Source organism: Purpureocillium lilacinum (genome assembly GCF_023168085.1).
Source record: "Purpureocillium lilacinum CBS 284.36 DNA, scaffold_2, whole genome shotgun sequence".
Taxonomy (NCBI): Eukaryota; Fungi; Ascomycota; class Sordariomycetes; order Hypocreales; family Ophiocordycipitaceae; genus Purpureocillium; species Purpureocillium lilacinum.
In genome coordinates, this window is record NW_027072112.1 from 4,504,403 (window position 1) to 4,523,045 (window position 18,643).

At 58.6% G+C, this 18,643-nt stretch overlaps 7 protein-coding genes across 7 annotated transcripts; 6 read left to right on the forward strand and 1 right to left on the reverse strand.

Moving 5' to 3' along the window:
• Nucleotides 1–2,538: 2,538 nt before the first annotated feature.
• Nucleotides 2,539–4,300, forward strand: PLICBS_003121 (uncharacterized protein; the record flags this gene model as incomplete). Its single annotated transcript, XM_018322857.2, has 3 exons — nucleotides 2,539–2,608; nucleotides 2,684–2,814; nucleotides 2,882–4,300. 3 exons carry the CDS (start codon nucleotides 2,539–2,541, stop codon nucleotides 4,298–4,300), a joined length of 1,620 nt encoding a protein of 539 aa, XP_018178087.1.
• A 460-nt stretch (nucleotides 4,301–4,760) lies between these two features.
• On the reverse strand, nucleotides 4,761–6,327 carry PLICBS_003122 (strongly-conserved Zn-finger binding protein (TFIIIA); the record flags this gene model as incomplete). Its single annotated transcript, XM_018322858.2, has 2 exons — nucleotides 4,761–6,190; nucleotides 6,261–6,327. The coding sequence occupies 2 exons, from the start codon at nucleotides 6,325–6,327 to the stop codon at nucleotides 4,761–4,763; spliced, it is 1,497 nt and encodes a 498-aa protein (XP_018178088.1).
• A 364-nt stretch (nucleotides 6,328–6,691) lies between these two features.
• PLICBS_003123 (DNA-directed RNA polymerases I II and III subunit RPABC2) lies at nucleotides 6,692–7,335 on the forward strand (the record flags this gene model as incomplete). Its single annotated transcript, XM_018322859.2, has 4 exons — nucleotides 6,692–6,729; nucleotides 6,796–7,062; nucleotides 7,123–7,242; nucleotides 7,299–7,335. 4 exons carry the CDS (start codon nucleotides 6,692–6,694, stop codon nucleotides 7,333–7,335), a joined length of 462 nt encoding a protein of 153 aa, XP_018178089.1.
• Nucleotides 7,336–8,757: 1,422 nt separating this feature from the next.
• On the forward strand, nucleotides 8,758–9,260 carry PLICBS_003124 (uncharacterized protein; the record flags this gene model as incomplete). Its single annotated transcript, XM_018322860.2, has 2 exons — nucleotides 8,758–9,070; nucleotides 9,136–9,260. The coding sequence occupies 2 exons, from the start codon at nucleotides 8,758–8,760 to the stop codon at nucleotides 9,258–9,260; spliced, it is 438 nt and encodes a 145-aa protein (XP_018178090.2).
• Nucleotides 9,261–12,133: 2,873 nt separating this feature from the next.
• On the forward strand, nucleotides 12,134–12,618 carry PLICBS_003125 (uncharacterized protein; the record flags this gene model as incomplete). Its single annotated transcript, XM_018322861.2, has 2 exons — nucleotides 12,134–12,220; nucleotides 12,331–12,618. The coding sequence occupies 2 exons, from the start codon at nucleotides 12,134–12,136 to the stop codon at nucleotides 12,616–12,618; spliced, it is 375 nt and encodes a 124-aa protein (XP_018178091.2).
• Nucleotides 12,619–13,192: 574 nt separating this feature from the next.
• On the forward strand, nucleotides 13,193–14,917 carry PLICBS_003126 (uncharacterized protein; the record flags this gene model as incomplete). Its single annotated transcript, XM_018322862.2, has 3 exons — nucleotides 13,193–14,597; nucleotides 14,677–14,805; nucleotides 14,865–14,917. 3 exons carry the CDS (start codon nucleotides 13,193–13,195, stop codon nucleotides 14,915–14,917), a joined length of 1,587 nt encoding a protein of 528 aa, XP_018178092.2.
• Nucleotides 14,918–15,939: 1,022 nt separating this feature from the next.
• Nucleotides 15,940–18,228, forward strand: PLICBS_003127 (uncharacterized protein; the record flags this gene model as incomplete). The annotated part of the gene is made up of 2 exons (XM_018322863.2): nucleotides 15,940–15,991; nucleotides 16,055–18,228. The coding sequence occupies 2 exons, from the start codon at nucleotides 15,940–15,942 to the stop codon at nucleotides 18,226–18,228; spliced, it is 2,226 nt and encodes a 741-aa protein (XP_018178093.2).
• Nucleotides 18,229–18,643: the final 415 nt, after the last annotated feature.

Genomic DNA, 18,643 nt, shown 5'->3' on the forward strand with positions numbered 1-18,643 from the left:
GGGCGGGCGACAGGACTACACCGTTGGAACCTCGTGGCGAGATCCACTCGCTAGGCCACTCGCAGTTTATTGTGCAGAGGGGATCATTGGATGGCTGTCAGGAAACCCTGGCGTGGTGAGCCTGTTGCCAAGGAACGGCTGGTTCGTTCGTGAGAACCTCTTTGGCCTGGCGGGTGCGAGGCTTGGGCAGGCTACACTTGCTCGATTTGTGCCAAGAGAAGCTCGCCGAGCCCTCACGCGGATGGGACCAACAAACACGCGTTTCCCATTGGAGTGGCAGCTTCCGATCCGCTCGTTGTATTCCTAGGAGGCCGACAAGGACATCAACAACATACAGTGTCGAATGTGAACAGGAGTTTACCCCGTACACCACTTGGCGGGATGGGGCACCCCAAGCGCCTTGTTCGTTACCCTCACAAAGCAGCCCGCTACTCGTCTATGTATCCACGGGACAAACGTCCCTTGCTGTCCTCCCAAAATGGCAGCGCCAAGCGGTTTTGTGCATTGTATGCAACGGCTCCCTTACCTGATGCAACCACAGCCGAGCAAGCTCAAGGCATGATTCTTGCAGATTACCGCGGGCAATGCACTGGAAGAGGTGCGTGGCAAAAGGAAGGCAACGCTGTAAAGTAGGTAATTAAGCATAATAAGCTTAAGGAAGCCAGCCGGACCTTGATGGACTACTCGTACAATGGCGCTTAGCTGCTCCGCTCCTGCGCATCAAGCGCGAAGGCGAGAACCTTGATGGTCACAGAGGAACTGCATCGGCGGAGAAGGATCCTCGATTCAGCTGATGAAGGGCGTGATGAGGGGTTAGGGAGAAGGAGAGGAAAATGCCTCACGAGTAATGACCGTTGTAGATAAGTAGGCCTGCCGTCCATGTCCACGGGCAAGGTTAGATAAAGCCTGGTTGATGGCTGAGACGAATGCGCGAGGTAGTTAAATCGATGCCAACCGCTCTGGCCCAGGAAACGCGCTTCGCACGGCTTATGCAGCGAACATCCTGTACAACACAAGGGATTTTATGGGACGTTAACTGGTCCTTTCGAGTTCCACGAAATGCCCTCCAACGGACCGGGAGGGCAAGCATCGCGGTTCGGAACCAAGCCACCTGCGAAGATGCGTCCAGGAAGGACCGAGCTGGTCCAGCGCCTTTTGAAGCGCATCACTTCTTGAAATGCTGTCCATGAATTCGGAGTGATGCCGCCTGCCATGGAGTAAAGGCCAGCGCCTTCATGCGTCTGCATCGTTTGTGGCCCAAATGTTGGCCCGACCGAGTACCCAAGAGCTGGCAGCCAGTACGGGCTGTCCCACTGACGAATGATGTCCCCCAGGGTAAGCATCGCAAATCGCGGGGCAGGCCTTCAGCGGCTGACCAAATGCTGCCAGCTGACTTGCATTGCACCCCGGCTTGCTGCACGTCCACGGTCAGGAACCCGGCATCCCGGGATTCGGTGATGACCTCGGTTGACGACAAAGGACGACACGGCATGCGGTGGATAGGGAGGTGAACGCTTCTTTGCCTTCGCATTTAGAATGCTTCTAGGCAGCCGTGCCTGGTAATCAGTCTTTCTCCTGCTGCAGCATAATGAGAGGGAAATGCACCAGGCGACCCAGAACGTCGAACGTGACCTGCGGCCAGTCGGAAGACGGATCGCGACGTGAGGCCGGAGATGCGGCAAGACCTTGCCGTGCAGCACCTCGTGTGGTTCAAAAGGGAGCCAAAGGTGGCACCGCCGCAAGCCTGAGCGATGATGAAGATGGGCCGGTGACTGACCGCCTGCTGCTGGCTGACTGGCCGGGGCGGAACAGGCGGTGGCTCATGAGGCGACGTGAGGCGATGTGCGAGAACCCTGATGGCCACTTTGCCGGCAACGCGGAAGGCACGAGGGCGCCCTGTGAGGCTATGGCCGCCTGCCTGCGTGTCTCTCTTCCTTTCGCGTTGGTTCCAGTGAGGCTCGCGCACACAAAACACCAGCTACTTCTTCTCCTGTCCTCGTTGATTGTTTCTGTACAGCTACAGCACGGCACTCCCCTCGTCCCTTTACTTCTCCTCACACTGCCGGAGCGGTAGGTGACCTTGGTCCTTTGTTAGATCGCGAGCCCGCCCACACGATACGTTCCTGTGCCGTGCGTCCTGCCAACTCCGTCACTAGCGCCCGCACCCAAACCCGGCCTTCTCCAACCCACGCCATTCCCTTCCGGTCCATCCATCCATCGCCGCCATCATCCCACCAACCCGAAAACAAACTTTGGTGTCCGCTGCCCCCCTGCAAGATTGACCCAGGCTCCGGTACGTCAGCGACCGCCGCCACTGCTCGTCGCTGTCGGTTTGCTGTCGTCAACACCGTCAGATTTGAGGCCCAAAACCTCCTCTTGCCGGCTCCCGAACACCGCGAGAGAACTCTGCCGCGATAGTCTCGACAACGAAGCAGCCTGCCGCCCTGTGTGCGACGAACCATCCCACCACGACGCTCATGACGTAGCGCCTGATAACGAAACCTCGAACGCTTGGGTCCTCCGCAAACCTCGCCAGCCATGGAGCTGGTCGTCAGGGGACTCGACAATGATACCCGCGGGTGGATCATGACCTTCGTCAGTGGCATAGGTGCGTCTCTCTCGTCCCCGCGCCCAGCCGTCGGCGCCTTGGGCCATCTCTCGTCCCCGTGCTGACCGTCGCCAGCGTGCGTCTTCGGCGCAAGCATCATCTGCGTCGATGTCCTCGTCCGCCTCCTGCCGGGCAAGAGAAACTTTCGCATACAGGAAAGCAGCGCCTTTCTTGCCTGCTCGCTGAGCCTCAGCTTCGGCGTCATGGTATACCGCAACCCCCTTGGCAACCTTCCCACGGGCCCACGATTTGACCCCTGGCTGACTGTCGCAGCTCTTCTCCTCACTCTTTAGCATGCTTCCCGAGTCAAAAGGCTACCTCAAAGATGCCGGTTGGGACGACCAAAGCGCCGGCCTCGTCATGATGGCTGGCTTTGTTGGAGGCTTCCTTGGCATTCAGGCCGTGTCGCGGTTCCTCCACCAGTACATGCCCTCGCACGTGGTCGACTGCGATCACTCCCACGACGACGCCGCCACGGTCGATAGCCATTCGTGTAACCACGGCAGCCGCAGGCACTCCCGTGTCAGCCGTGCCAGGAGACGCATGTCGCGACCCCGGTCCTCGCATGGACCCACAAAGAAGGACTCGGCCGTGTCTGAGAACGGCTCCATCCACGCCGTCGAATCGACGCCTCTGCTTGGGTCGGACCGGTCCGCGCCCGATGCCGGATTGCCGAGACGACATACCTCGGATAGGCCAGAGGAGATGTCTCAACGGCCAGTGAGCCCGCTGCTAGCTGCCCGCGGCCGAGCCACGACTGCCATCGATACCAGTGCGGCGCGCCGCCCGTCCGTCTTCGACGTGCCGAAGCGCGTCATGTCCTTTGTCAAGGACACCAAGTGCAACTGCGATGAACAAGGCTCCTGTTACGGCTATACCGACCCTTGCGGTCAAGAGTGTTTCAAGCACTTGTCAACGCGCTCCGCGAACGGATCGCGATTCCTGACTAGGCTGCGTACAACTACCGGGTCGCTGTATCACCCCGGATCTAGCCTCCACGGCCACCACGACCATGATCATGATCATCATCACCACGGCCATCACTCCGATGCTTCAGAACCAGTGAGCCCGCGATACCGCACCAGCCTACCACCTTCTTGCGATGCTTTGGACCTTGCCGAACAGATACCAGAGGAGGACGATGACGAACGCTCTTGTTCCTCGATGGAGGAGGGCGATCCCGAGGCGCAGCACCACCATCACGTTCCGGCCAACGCCTTCCTGTCTATTGGTCTTCAGACGTCCATCGCCATCGCTCTTCACAAGTTTCCCGAGGGCTTCATCACGTACGCGACCAATCACGCTAATCCCGCGCTCGGCTTTAATGTCTTCATGGCCCTCTTCGTCCACAACATCACTGAGGGCTTCGCCATGGCTCTGCCCCTCTTTATGGCCCTCGGCTCCCGTTGGCGCGCCATGGTATGGAGTGCTCTTCTCGGAGGTCTGTCGCAGCCGTTTGGTGCTGGCGTTGCCGCGTTGTGGTTCAAGCTCGCCAAGCGAAACAACATGTCTCCCAACTCTGTAGCCTACGCATGCCTCTTTGCCGTCACCTCGGGCATCATGGTCAGCGTTGCGCTGCAGTTATTCGTGGAAAGCTTGAGCCTCAACCACAACCGTAACCTATGCATTTTCTTTGGCTTTCTGGGAATGGCGCTTCTGGGGCTGAGCAACGCGCTCTTCGCATCTCACTGATGTACTGACGCGACGAGGGGCGGCTACGCATCGGCAAGGCGTTGACTGTTTTCCCAGGGAGTTGGCAGAGTTGGAAAGGAGTTTGTTTTGGGCAAAATGATCGGAATTATGAGCGAGGTCTGCTGCGTGGTTTGGAAACGGCGTGAGCAGAATCATACAAAACGGATACAAGAGAGCATTGACGGCTTGGGCATCAGCATTTGGACCAGCGAACACTGGCAGCACAACGTTGCTGTATCGTTTCGTACAACCAGTACGACTTTCTAGCATTGAGTGTTCTCTAATGTGATCGTGACATGTCATTATGAGGTTTCCCAACCTGCTTCGCCCATCTCGACAAGAGCCCGCTAAAACGCCCAAAATGACACCAAAAGCATTCGACAGTTCTTCACCAGGGGTATTTTCGCAACGACAAAACACAAGTAGAAACAGCACCGTCCCTGCACTCTCGAGTCCACTTCTAAGCTCCACCCAGGGTAGGATCAATGCTGTGGTCGAACGGGCCCGGCGTCTCACGCGCGAGGAGTAGAATGTTCGCCTCGTCCTGGAGCCAGTCGTCCTGTGGCGGCCCGTAATCCATCTGCGCGGCGAAGATTTCCTCGTGCGGCATGTCTGGCGGCCAGGCCGACTGTACGTAGTCCTGCTCGAACTGGTGCAGCTCAGAGGCCATCATGCCGTGAGATTGCGCGAGGAAGGAGGCCGGGTCCGGGGTCGTGTTCCCATGCAAAGGGTCATGGCACTTGCCCAAGTGGACGTCCAGGTCATGGTAGCGGATGAACGTCTCGGCGCAGTGAGGGCAGGGAATGGTCTGCTTGGCTTGCGTCGCGGCGCCGGAGATGTCGTCGATGAAGTCGGTCTGGGAGCCGCCCGGCTTGGAGAGCTTGGGCCGCTGGTGGCCGAGGTGGATGAACCGCACGTGGTCTTCCAGTCTGCTCTTAGTGCTGAACTTGTCGCCGCAGCCCTGATCCTTGGTCCAAGCTGCGAAATCCGGGCCCGAGAGGTCGACGTCTCCGCAGACAAAGCGAAAGCCCTCGTGGGCGGTGCGGATGTGCGCGGTGAGGTTCGACTTTTTCGTAAACTTCTTGTCGCATCCCTCGTAGGTGCAGGCGTGCGTCTTGCGGTCCGCGACAGTCTTGCCCGAGTGGCGCATTTCGACGTGCTGCTCCAGCTCCCACCGCGAGCTTGACTTGTACTCGCAAAAGATGCAGTTTTGATGCTCCTGTTTCACGTGCTGCTGCAGGAGCAGTTCCGTCGTGAAGCCGACCCGCTCTTCTGACCCATCCTGGTTCGTCGTAACCGCGCATTCATTGCACCAGAACTTAATCTCGCCGTGCACTTTGTCGCGGTGTCTCTTGAGGGATGGCTTCGATGGGAAGGCCTCGTCACAGCCTGGCTCTGGGCACTCGAAAGCGGGCTGGTTGAGATGGTCCTTGCGGACGTGCTTGTGTAGTGTTTCTTTCTTGCGGAAGCTTTGGCCGCAGTCGGAGCAGCGGAAGCGGTCGGCGCCCTCGTGGACGGCCTGATGGCGGCGCAACCGCGTGCCTGTGACGAAGCTCTTGCCGCAGCCCTCACGCTGGCAGACGTACTTTCGCTCCTGTGTGTGCCAGGCTTTAATGTGCTGTTTTAGGTGCTTGTCCTCTATGTAGTCTTTGTCGCAGCCGTCGTACGGACATTTAAAGGGCCGCGAGTTGGTGTGAGAGTTGAGGTGATCCCTGAGGCGGGCCGGACGGTTAAAGGTCTTCGGGCAGCCGGGCCAGGTGCATGCCAAGGTCTTGAGGTCGGACGGGAACTTGGCCCGCGGCGTGGTGGCCGTCGTGGCAGGCGAAGAGGCGTCGACTATGGAGCTGGCCGGCGTGTGTGGGGTGAAGTCGTCGTCGCCATCATCGAGATCTGGTAGATGTAAGTACTCCATCGACTTCGAGGACTCGCTGTCAGCGCTGGAACAGCTGACGCTGCATACCTTCCATATGCTGCCGCTTGGACGGCGAAGCGCCCAATGCCTCATCTGAGGCGCCGCGTTTGGTCATGGTGTGCCGTCGGTCGCAGCGCCTCGACGGGGTGGTTGCATGTCGAACGATAAGAGAAGGGTGGCAGAATTGGCAACTTTTAAAAGGCGGTGACGTGAAAATTTCCGGGGTTGGTGACGAGCCGCAGCAAGGTGAGCTTCGGTGAGGTCCCCACCGACTCCACCTGGCGGACAGAAGTACGTACCTCACGAAACACCCAGGCAAGCCTGCCGTGAAAAAGCGGGTCTCGGCGAAGGCCCGGCAAAACCTGCACTTCTCTCCGACCATCTTTTTTCCAGCGCGGCGCGAAACACCACACTTCATCTGGTGACGACTGCGCTCTTGTCTAGCTCATTTCCTTACGTTCCTTTTTGAGCCTTGCAACATGTCTGACTTTGGCGACGATGATGTCGGTGTCGGCGGGTACGTTACTGACAATTTCTGGACGAAGAGCACGCGTCAAGACAGCCAAGGCTAACGAACCGACAGCGACGAGCCGATGCTCGAGGATGAGGACGTGAACGAGTACTACGACCCCGAGGTCGTCGAGGACGAGGATGCCGAGCGCACGGCCGAAGCCGACGAGCAGGACAACGTTATCATCTCGGGCGACCCGTCCGCGGCGGCCAACGCCCTCAAGGGCGGCGAGAAGAGCCTCAAGGACAAGAAGATTCCCGAAAGCGAGCGCACGACCACGCCGTACATGACCAAGTACGAGCGGGCGCGCATCCTGGGCACGCGCGCGCTGCAAATCAGGTACGCTGCTCCCCGGTGGTGGGCTACGGCAAGGCAGGGTTTTGACTGACGCGGGAACAGCATGAATGCGCCGGTGCTGGTGGACCTGGAGGGCGAGACGGACCCTCTTCAGATTGCCATCAAGGAGCTTCGAGAGAAGAAGATTCCTTTGATTGTGCGAAGATACATGCCGGATGGCTAGTAAGTCTAACTGGGGCACGCGCTGACTGACACAATATGCTAACGTTGTCGCACAGCTACGAGGACTGGACGTGCGAGGAGTTGCTTCAATGAGCGAGGAACCCAACCGATCAAAAATGGCGACGAGCCTACCCGGCGAGAACATGTGTGGGCCAAGGCTCCCGAGCATGGGATCCGGATCTGCTGCGTCTGAATGGGTCTTGATCCCCCATTCCAGGATGGCAACTCTGCGCGGACAGGTACCTCGGAGTGTCATGTTTATGTGCATGAGCGCGGCGTTACGAGTAGTCATTAACTAAGGACCTAGACAAAAACAAATTTGGGATATGCATTTCGAGTTGCCAGCATCGATCAGCGCAGTGTCACGCCTGTCGCCCAGCTGGAAATGGCATTGCTGCCGGCAGAGGGCATCGCCGCCTAGACATGCTGTATGGCGATGTGGAATGCCTCTCAAGGCTTAGGTCTCCTTTGTATTGGCGGCTGGCCTGGGCACAGCGGCGCGAAGCCCTCGTTGCATCTACCGATGACCGACGGTCATTCACGGACTCGCTGCCAGTGCAACGCCCGAAGCATGTCAAGCAATTGGTTGTATCGCTCATGTTGGTGCGATGAGCGTGTGTATGACTGCAGAAGTGCCTGCCAATCTACCTTCGAAAACAATACAATCAGACTTGGATAACCTGCATTTGATCTCTGTCGTGATTCGCTAGGCCGAACCTCCTAGGTTCTCGAGATGTTTGAAACGGGTCACAATGCCGCCTGGCGGTCAAACTGTTTTTGGATCCTCAGCCTATGACGGGCGTTCTTGCCGTGGCTGTCACCGCCAAGCGGTTCGTGATGGAGTTGTCCAGCCGCGTCGCTAAGGCGAAGCGCATCACCGAGGTCGATGTCCCGATGATATGCCTGCTCACAATCAGCCGTCACGGGCACAACAGCAGCATTCAGGGCATGAAACCGGCCAGTAGGACAACTTTCGTGAGACAAAAGCCATGCGTCCTGTCAAGCTGCTATGGCTTCACGGCTACTCGCACTTTCCGGCGAGCGACAAGCTGTATTGCGCTCTGGAGAGCAGTGGCCTTGTCAATTACTGTGCCGGCGGTTCACTGCTTTCGGTTGCGCATCCCACTTCTCTAAGTGTTGGCCGTGTAACGGTTCCAATGGTATAAAGCCATGGCCTTCTTTCCAGTCGTGAAGCTCCTCTCTGTCAAGTTCACCTTGTCCTGCCATTACAAGTATCCCTTGAACAGTATATCACTTGCCTACTGATACATAACTCGTCAGTGACACCAGCCATCATGCCTGTTGCTCAGCGGAACGATGCTTCCCGCAATACCTCGGGGCAGAGACGCGGACGTACCTCGAGAGCGAGGAGGCCGTAAGCAGACAGAACTTTCCCCTACAGTTTTGCCCGCTTCCTCTCCATACTGATATCTGGAATCCAGCTCGCAGCCTAATGCATTGCAACGCCACCGCCATGTCGAGGTTCCTGTACGCCCCAGCCGTCCCCTGCTGCCGATGCAGTACCGCTTCGAGACGAGAGAATGGTGGAGAATGATCAATAGCGTCCAGGACCTCATGAGACGCGGGATGTCGGTCCATGATGCCCATGACATGATCAGCATGGCGTCGAGGCACCTCGAAGGCATCTACGACGCCTGCGGCCCGGCCGTGGACGCCAATGTCCAGGTGGCGCTGCTCAACCGGCGACTGTACCTCCTCTGCACCGAGGACAGGATCTTCGTCACCTTTGTTCCGCTCGTGCACTGGCAGACGGGCGAGCATATCCCCATGTTCCCCACGACGATTCTGGAGCTCTTCTGCACGACTGGTAAGCATACTCTCTCTATGATATCTTGGAAACTGGAAGGGCGGGCCAGTAACACGATTTATTAGACGCCGACTTGGACCGGATATTGGACTGCCTCGGAGACAGGCCTCAGGAGGAGACGTGGAACCGAGCGGTGAAGCTGCGCCGACTCGGACTGCGGTGGATTGCGGGATTCAAATATTCTCTCTGAATGCCGCTCAATCCCTCATTGACTGCCAGGTCTCTCCCTCTCCAAGGCTTTGGTTCCCTTGTCCCGGGCGTTCTCGATACAAACCTGAAGGCTTTTGTATTCACTTCGATGCCTCTTCGCTCCATGTCTCCTTTCTTTCAACTGTATCACCAGCCATTCAACATCACGGTCTCTGCACTATTCCACCACAGTGCGGCCAACACCTCCGAGTCCTCGGACTCCGCAATCAGCCTTGACAGCGGCCCTGGTAGGAACATGGGAGTCAGGACGGACGTCCTGGATGGAGTTACGGCGGGGCATGGTAAGTTCGGGGGCGTTTATTTGGTCAATGTTTGGGATGAAGAGGAACAGATTGTTCACACTTGTTGTCACCTTGGTAGCGAGCCTCGCCGCTAGTTCAAGCTTCTGTCAATTACTTTTGTCTCTTGTTTATGCTTTCGCCTGCCGCGTCATGGTGTTGTGTCGAGGTACTTTCTACCGTAACGGGGTTTCTCTACATGTGAGAACGGTGGGCGTGTTCTGCGTGTTGTATTACTTCGTAGCGCGTGCAGCGTACCAGCTAGCCAGCTTCTTCATAGCCGTCTCTGCTGTAGCCGCCATGATAATCACCATCGCTTGCTGCTCTTTGAGCTTCACGTTCCTCATTGCGAATGCTGCCCATATTCAATCGTCTACGCAGCCGTCGTGGCCGAAACTCGCCCAGGGTGTGTGACTCGGGACTCGGACCTGACGCCCGAGTTTCGGTAAACGGTCCGGGCGCCTCATACTACTGTCAAGGGCGGCGACAATGGGGCCACTGCAGAACGTTGCCGAGCGCGCTTGGTGCTCTTTGCCGTCTCACGGCTGCTTCCGTTTCGTCAGCAACTGAAGGGAGGGCACCATTGCGAACCGACGACGTGATGATGCGCGTGGCACGGAGGACATTCCGCGGTGTGAAGATACCTGAGCCGCGAGTTTGCGACGTCGGAAATGGAGAAGCTCCATAGACTCGCGACGTTAAAGTGATTAATGGGCTGCTATCAATCCTTTCGGTGGAGTCAAACTGCGGCACGCGTGTGTCGTTTGGGCACCGCCGTGTGTAGATACGTATGCAGAATCCCACCGATGAATATACTGAATTTAGAAGGGCCAAGCGCCTTCTGAAGGCTATATAAACAGGGCTTGGCTCGGTCTAGTTGATACTTGAGGCGTGCTCACGGGTCACGATATACAGCCAAGAACAGCCTCAAGACCAGGCGCCGACAACATGCATCCCAACTTGATTTGGCATCTCTTCTTTTTTTACATGGGCGTGCTGGGGCTGGACCATTCCGCGGGGGCCGGGCCCCTGAGGACACATATCGGCGTATGAGAAGACGCCTTTCGTGAATACTGTATGATGTGCCCGTCGCTAACATGGCGCTGTCAGACTTGTTCAACCGAGACTCAGCAGTGCATGTTTAAAACGCCTCTTTTTGTCGACGGGCAGGTGCACCAAATACCGACCGAGCACGCATGCCACACCGACCACCCGGTATGCAACTTATTGAAGCCTTCTCTCTATCTCCCCTGCGAATTGCGAGACTTGCTGGTCAGCTCTCGCGTACTGTATAAAATACTGATTTGTGGTAATAGTGCACGCGCCCGAACCAGATGTGCTACTACCACGAGGAGGAATGCTGGGCCGAGTGCTCGTGATTGGTGACGGCCAAGGCAGATGGACTGATACCCAAAGACTCATAGAAGTTCATATGGGGGCTTTCTGGATCAAAAACGCTGCATAAACGGAGCGTCCAAGTGGTCTCATGGTGCGAAGCGGACATTCGTGCAGCTGGAGGAGTGTAAGACAATTGCCCAATCGGGCGAGAAGCCAGGCCAGGGACGGCATGACATCATATCAGGGAATCAGGGCAGGCGATCGGAAGTTCAAGACATTCATTCAGCGAAGGTTTGACGCGAGTAAGATTGCCGTCAGCCATGGGCCTAAAGTGCCCAGCCAACCGATTGCGAGGGACGGACGGCTTCCCTGCACAAGATGTATTGCTGCAGCGAAAAGGTCACACGAGGACGGCTTCGCCGACGGGACAATCGGGCAGACTTGTATCCATGAGACACTCGGAACATCGGAAGAGACAGTCACTGGACGAAGATACCCGGTACAGTATATCCGTCATCTGTTGAATGGCACCCTGCTGGCTGACCGTACGGGTCTGGTGACAATGGCCGCTCGGCTTCGGACGTTATTAATAGAGGGCAACAAGAGAAGCCACGAGACGACGGCAAGCGGGAAGACAGCCGGCTCTCGACGGTTGGTCGGCAGTGGGCGCCGATCATGGCTCGTTGAGGCAACGCGCCGGCAGCTCGTATTCACCTAGGTGGTGGTGGAGGGGATGATGACGTTTGGTGGGATTCGCTCCCCCTCGTGCCGACTGCGACAATGTGACATGGTCGGTAGGCAATTAATGTTGCTCCCACGCAAGCCGTTCATTGTACGAAGTAAGCTGCACAGGAACACAAAGGGCCAGAGCGGTGTGAAACGAAACGAGGGTGCCCAGACCACAAACGTGGGACACTCCGGGAGGCGGCCTGCACAGATGGTGGGATGCCGCCCTGGTTACTCTGCGGCAGCCCATCGTCCCGTGTCAGCAAAGCGCACTGCTCAGTAAATAGATGTATTTAAAAGTGGCACCATTCGCGCTCTCTGACGCAGGGCACTGGCGCAGCTTGAGATTAACGGGACGCGGCGTGGCCCAGACGTGCTTCAGAGACCAAAAGCCCCCTCTCCCTCCGACCAGCTTTAAGACACTGCTTCTGCTGCTGCTACCAGCTTGGCATGATACATTGTTGATCTCTTCGTCAAGGCAGTATACGCAGGTACGGCATAGCCCGACAGAATGAGACTCTTTTCGTTCGTTACGGCCGTCGTGGCATCTGCGACCGCAGTCGGCGCCTCGCCGGTCGAGAAGCGCGCTGTCGGGGGTGTAAGTTGCCTAGCATCACTCCCAATCCCTCACACACTCCCGCCAAGCAGGGCAGCGGACAGACGACCACGAAAACGATCATGAGCTACAGGTACTGACACCAAAGCCAGGTCCTCCTCTGCACAGGCCCCAACTCCACGGGCATCTGCAGCTACAAGGTGTACGAGCTCAAAAAGTGCCATCAGCTCAAGGCGCCGTTCCGCGTCAACACCACGACCTTTGCGCCCGACGGCGAGGACTTTGTCTGCTTCCCGCGCGCCTACGACTGTGGCGGCCTCTGCACGAGCCCGACGGGGTGCACGTTTGGCGGCGTCGACTTCAACTACGAGCACAAGTACAACCTCAGCGCCATCGGCTGGGGCAACTCGGTTGCGAGCTTCGATTGCCAGCTGAAGTGAGGAAGCTTTTCGGAGTAGGGCTCAAGAGTCAAGAGAAGTAGATCGGAAGAGGGATGAGCGGGGTAACCTGGCTGTTGTGCCTTTCAGGTGCTCCTGTTTTACTGTACTATGCCTGCGTCTTTTGGTTGGGGGGCCCGGTTGGTGGCACAGTAGTAATCAGTTGTTTCGGCTGGTGCAACTCGAGGCCATCGTCTGTGGCCGCGGCGTTATCTGGAGTTCCGACGGACAGGACACGATCATGTATGTACTCGGAGCCGATACGGAGCAATGCGCCTCGGCCCATGCTCAAGGCATAATTCTTTGCCCCAGTTTCGCCATATTTTGGCAAGTTCTAAGTGTTACAGTCGCGGCTTAATCGAGCCCTGCCGAGGCGTATTTCTGTTGTATTGTTAGTGCGGCTGAGCCCGCCCGCCGATATAGGATATAGGCTGCCTAGCTCTCTCACTCCTCCTCGCCTCACAATCTCACGGCCACACCGGCGCAACTCAGCATGACATGGCGCGACTCGCCATAAATACCGCGGCAAGAGACATTCAGCACCGGTGACCACCAAAAGATTCTACGAAACATCGCCATGCAGGAGCCGAGCATCGCCTTCGTCCTGGACCAGCCCGAGGACAAGGCCCATCGCCCTGGGGACGAGCTCACGGGGCGGGTCAAGCTGCTCGGCATTGACCGCACGCAGGTCCGCGAGCTGCGCTTCCAGTTTCGAGGCATTTCTCGCATAACGATTCCGTCGCGGCTTCCGTGGTCAGCGCCCAGCGACTCGATCGTCCGCTCCGACGAGACTGTCGATCTGTTCAGCCAACGGCGCGTCTTCGCCAAGGACGCCCTGCGCGACAATGAAGATGGAGGACTCTCGGCGCCCGTCTCCTTTGCATTTACCCTGAGAGAAACGTCCGGGGCCGGTTCCGCGACGCCGTCCGCAGGCCCGCTCCCTCCGTCGCTGAGGTGTTTCAGCCAGCCTTTCGACTGCACGGTCGAGTACGCCCTGGAGGCGGAGCTCACGCTGGCGCAAGCCGGGTCTCGGGCAAAGACGTGCACGGCGAGGCGCGTTCTCGACTTTGAGCCCGCGGGCGGGAGTGAAACGGTGGAGCCGCAGATGGTATCCTTTGCCAGCAGCTTCACTCTTGCGCCGCTGCCGCACACGCTCGACGTGAGAACCGAGGGGCCTCCGTTGTCCTTTCGAGAAAAGTTCAACTCGTTCATCTATCGAAACCGTCAGGCTCCGTCTCCCTTCTCCATAGTTATCCGGGCCTCCTCGCAGCTGGTACGGAGAGAACCGTTGCCGCTCTTGGTCACCCTACAGCTGGAGAATGGCACGGTAGCGATGCACCGCAAGTTCCAAGTCCGGGGCGCAACTATGGTGATAGAGAGGAACACCACCGTCCAAGGGCCTGGCAACAAGACCCTGCAACACAGTGACAAAACAGTTGTCATTGACAGCCGGGAGCTGGACATTGCGCTACCTGCCAATACAGAAGTGGACTTGTGGCCACGGATATCGAGCCTGGTCGCCCCTGAGCTGCCGCCGCCGACCTTCGCCAGCAATGGCATCACGAGAGACTACAGTATGGACGTGACACTCTCTGTGGGATGCGGCGATGAAGAGTTTCAGGTCAAGGGATCGATTCCCTCTCTTGTAGTCCTACCATCCGCCGCTCTCGATGTGCCGAGCCTGCCTCCGGATGATGAGCCGCCCAGCTATGAAACGGCCATGGGCTCCAGCTCCGCAATGGGCACCGCCCCGCCTTACTCTCTTCCAGAGTCCCAAGCAGATCAGCACAACCCCGAAGCATCCGTCGACGTAAAGGTCGACTTTGAGATGAGGGGCCGCGTGTTTGAGTTTGTGAACGGCGAGAAGAAGTACTGGAAAGAGCGCGGCATGGCAAATGTCGCTCTGCAGAGGGACAGCTGCGGCAAGCCGAGGCTGGTTGCAAAGTACGTAAAGACGGGGGAGGTCTGCGCTGACCACCACAGTAAGTCGTCTATGAGGCTCCCTCTGCACTGGTCATGGAGGCCAGCCTTGACAAGCAGCTAAAACTTGAATTACGCAAGTCACACTCGATATGAAGCTTTCTCCCATCGTCCAGTCGGACCGTAGCTGGACGTGGTGCGCGGGCAACGACATGAGCCGCGATGGCTCAAAGGCGCAGACTCTAGCCGCACGATTCAAAGACTCGGCAAGTCAGTAGTCGGCGCACAATACTGCAAGGCCCCATAAGTTCGACGTTAACATTTCACAGGCGCACACGAGTTCAAGGACGCCTTTGTTGGCATCCAGAAGGCGGCGGCTTAGAGACGCCCCTGCATGTAACGCATCGCGCGCCGCGGTCAAGTCGAGTGGCGAGACATGCCATTTTGCTCAGCGTAAGTCGGCTTTCGGTCTGAAGCACTGCAAATGCGACTGTGGGCGAAACGTAACGTTGTTTAAAGTGTGATTTTCAAGCGAGGCGTTCCTGAGGAGCGATGCTGGAGCGATAGAGTATATACGCACGAATTACAAACGCAGAATCAGAGACTAGTCAAGCGAACTCCATGCGGGCGCTCGTATGTACACCGGGTTTGGCAAGCCTTGCTTGCTCGCTTAGCAAGCTCTACAACTAGTTGCAGGTCGTTGCTTGCCGGGGACCGAGATCGACGGCTACCCTGCGGATAGGCTCAGCGGCGTGGCGATGTAACCTACGGTCCGGGGAAGGAGCCGACGGGACAATTCTCGATGCCGTCCGGTAATATTTCGCATCGACATGTCCGGCAGACTCCAGTTGCTATGAAGTGCAGACACGTTGGCGGCGATTGCGACAGTGCAGCGACACCCAACGAGACATAAATCACCAACCTCTAGCCATTATGGCCAGCGGCTGAAGTTGTGCTCAGGCACAAAGAACTTCCGCATGTTTACAAGGCCTAACTAGCAATTGATGAGCTTTGAAGCCGCGGCCAAGAACAAGGGGTAGCCGCATGTGCGGCAGTTGTACCCCGCTTCGTATCGCGTCTTTAGCCGACGGCCAGACGTCGAACATGAACCGAACTGCAAGTGATCTGCGCTTTTGCTACCTTGAGATGTAACGGTCGCTTCAGCAACTCGCGGGTCCGCATCGCAAATGTTGACGTTGCGTGACCACGACGCTCATCTCTCGCCCAGGTCCGTATGGGGTCAACGATTTCCGGCTCAGGGTCGCTCCAGACCCAGGACCGGAAGAAGCACACGATGCGGGGCTGCTGGTCTAACAAATGCATTAAAATGCTATGATGTACTCTTTATTTAGAGATGGAGGGAGTCTCGCAGATGGGCAGCCCAATGCTGATTGAGTCTCCATCATGAAGGGCTCGCTTTTATCGGCCTTGACGGCGACCCTGTCGCTGTTCCCTGGTACGTCTTGGAGGAGCTTGTTAAGCTCGTGGCCATCCCATACCATAAACTTACAAGACCCAGGCATTGTGCAGAGCCAGCTCGTCGGCATCCCGACGGTCCCCTTCACGCAGTCTGGCGATGGCGGCTTTCAGCTCCGGCGCATCAAGCGCATCGTCGTGGACAGCAAGTTTGCGGACGAGCGCGACACCTCGGGCCTGACGCTCATCCCGCCGACGCTGCACGACTTTGCCAGTACGTTTGCGCAGGACCTGCACGAGACGCTGGGGGTACAGGCCCGCGTCGTCGTCGAGGACTCTCCGTCTCGGCATGGCGCCGACGGTGACGCCGTCTTCCTCACGCTTAGCAGCGACAAGAGTGCCTTCCGCGACGCGGCTGGGCGGCCCACCGCAGAGGGCTACTCCCTGACGGCGGACGGGGCCGGCAGTGGTGGCAGCATCGTCATCTCCGGAGCGAGCCCGCTCGGCGCCTGGTGGGGCACCCGGACGGTCCTCCAGCAGGCCGTGCTCCGGCCCGGCTCCGGCTCCGGCTCCGGCTCCGGCTCCGGCTCCAGCTCTGGCGATACCGGCGCGACGTTCCCGCTCGGCACCGGTGTCGACGCCCCCGGCTGGGGCGAGCGTGGCATGATGCTCGACTGCGCGCGGCACTTCTACCCCAAGGAGTTCCTCGCCGACCTGTGCTCGTACATGTCCTTCTTCAAGCAAAACACGCTGCAGCTGCACCTCAGCGACAACATCATCGCGTCGCACTACACGCCCGACAACTTCCGCGACCTGTACGCGCGCTTCCGCCTGTGGTCGGATGGCGAGGCGGTGCGCGGGCTCAGCACGCACCGCAACGAGTCGTACTCGCGCGACGAGTTCGACTGGATCCAGCGCCGGTGCGCGGCACGAGGCGTGGCCGTCCTGCCCGAGATTGAGGCCCCCGGCCATGCGCTGCCCATCGTCCAGTGGAAGCCCCAGGTCGGGTACGAGGGCGACCTGAGCCTGCTGAACATTTCGCACCCCGACACGATCCCCACGATGAAGACCATCTGGAAGGAATTTCTGCCGTGGTTCCACTCCAAGGTCGTGTCCATCGGCGCGGACGAGTACCTGGGCCCGGAGAGCGAGTACAAGAAGCTCGTCAACGCGCTCGACACCTTTATCCAGGGCGAGTCCGGCAAGACGATTCGCATTTGGGGCACGTTCCCTCCAAAGAAAGGGACGCCGTCGGCGGATGAAATCTCGACCGATGTTTCCATCCAGCACTGGGCCTACGCCTTCGACAACCCGCTGAACGACTACCTCAAGAACAACTACTCGGTCATCAACTCGGACGAGATGTACTACGTCGTGATCAAGTGCTGCGCCTACGCGCGGCGCGTCGACATCTCCAAGACGTTCACGGGCGACCCGTCGGACAAGGGGCCCTGGCGGCCCAACATCTTCAGCACGACCAAGGCGGCGGACAACGCGCCGCGCGACGAGCCCCTGATCCAGGGCGCCATCACGCCCATCTGGAACGACCGCGGGGCCAACACGAGCGTCTACTCGGAGGCGTACTACGCCTGGCAGGACGGCATCCCCGCGCTGGCGGACAAGCAGTGGGGGGGCAACCTGACGAGAAGCCAGTTCGACAATGTGTTTCCCAAGTTGCATGGCCCCGTCGTGCCGGCGCAGAACCTCGAGCGCACGGTGCCGTCTCGCGGCAGCACCATTTTCAAGTACGACCTGAGCCGGCAGCGATCCAAATGCATCAAGGACCTGTCGCCCAACCGGTACCACGCAAAGACGACGTGTCGAACGACTGGCTCATCCGTTCGCATCGCGCCGGAATGTTCCGTCACGACGCCCCTGGAGTCCAAGGGGCGCAACTACACGCTCTCCCTGACCATCAAGGTCGACAAGCTCGACGATCCGACAAACACAACCATCCTGACGGGCGGCGACTCGACGCTGATGCTGACGCCAAACCTCACCCTTTTCGCAGCCGGCATTCACTTTCGACTCGATAAGGGCATCCCTTTGAAGGAATGGGTCACCGTCAAGGTGGTTGGCCGCGGGGAGCAGACGTTCGCGTCGGTAGAGTCCAAGGCGGGCGGGTCGACGGGCGAGATGGAGTTCCAGGCGGGCATCACGCAGGGCGACAAGGCGGGCACGGTCAAGTGGTTCCCCGTGGCGGTGGAGGCGCCGATCCGGGCGGTGACGGGGTGGACGGGGGAGCTGCGGGCGCTGAGCCTGACGGGCGAGGCATGAGTGAGGGTCCGGGTGGAAGCGAGAGGCGAGCGTTGGAGTGCGGAATGGGATGCCGGGATGCTCTGCTGTGGTTGCGCACCTACCACAAGGTACAGTGGCGACAATTGCAGGAGCTTATTGTGTTGTTGACAATGTCAAGGTCCAAGTGCCGGGCGTGTAAGTCGGACGCAGGCGGGGTTGGGCTGGAAGTGCCGGTGGCCAGTGCGTGCATCAATCACACAGTGTACTTCGCAGCCTCCATGTCCGCAGGCGGTTACTGTACCTAGGGCCTACAGCACACCGGCACTGAGATGCGGTGTGAGGCACCGCGGCAAGAGGTCAGTGCTTGCTCACAGTGGACTCAACTGCATTGTGTACGGGCTGTCTCAGCGTGGCCCATTATGGCGGGCAGCGAGCACTGGCAGCTCCCCACATT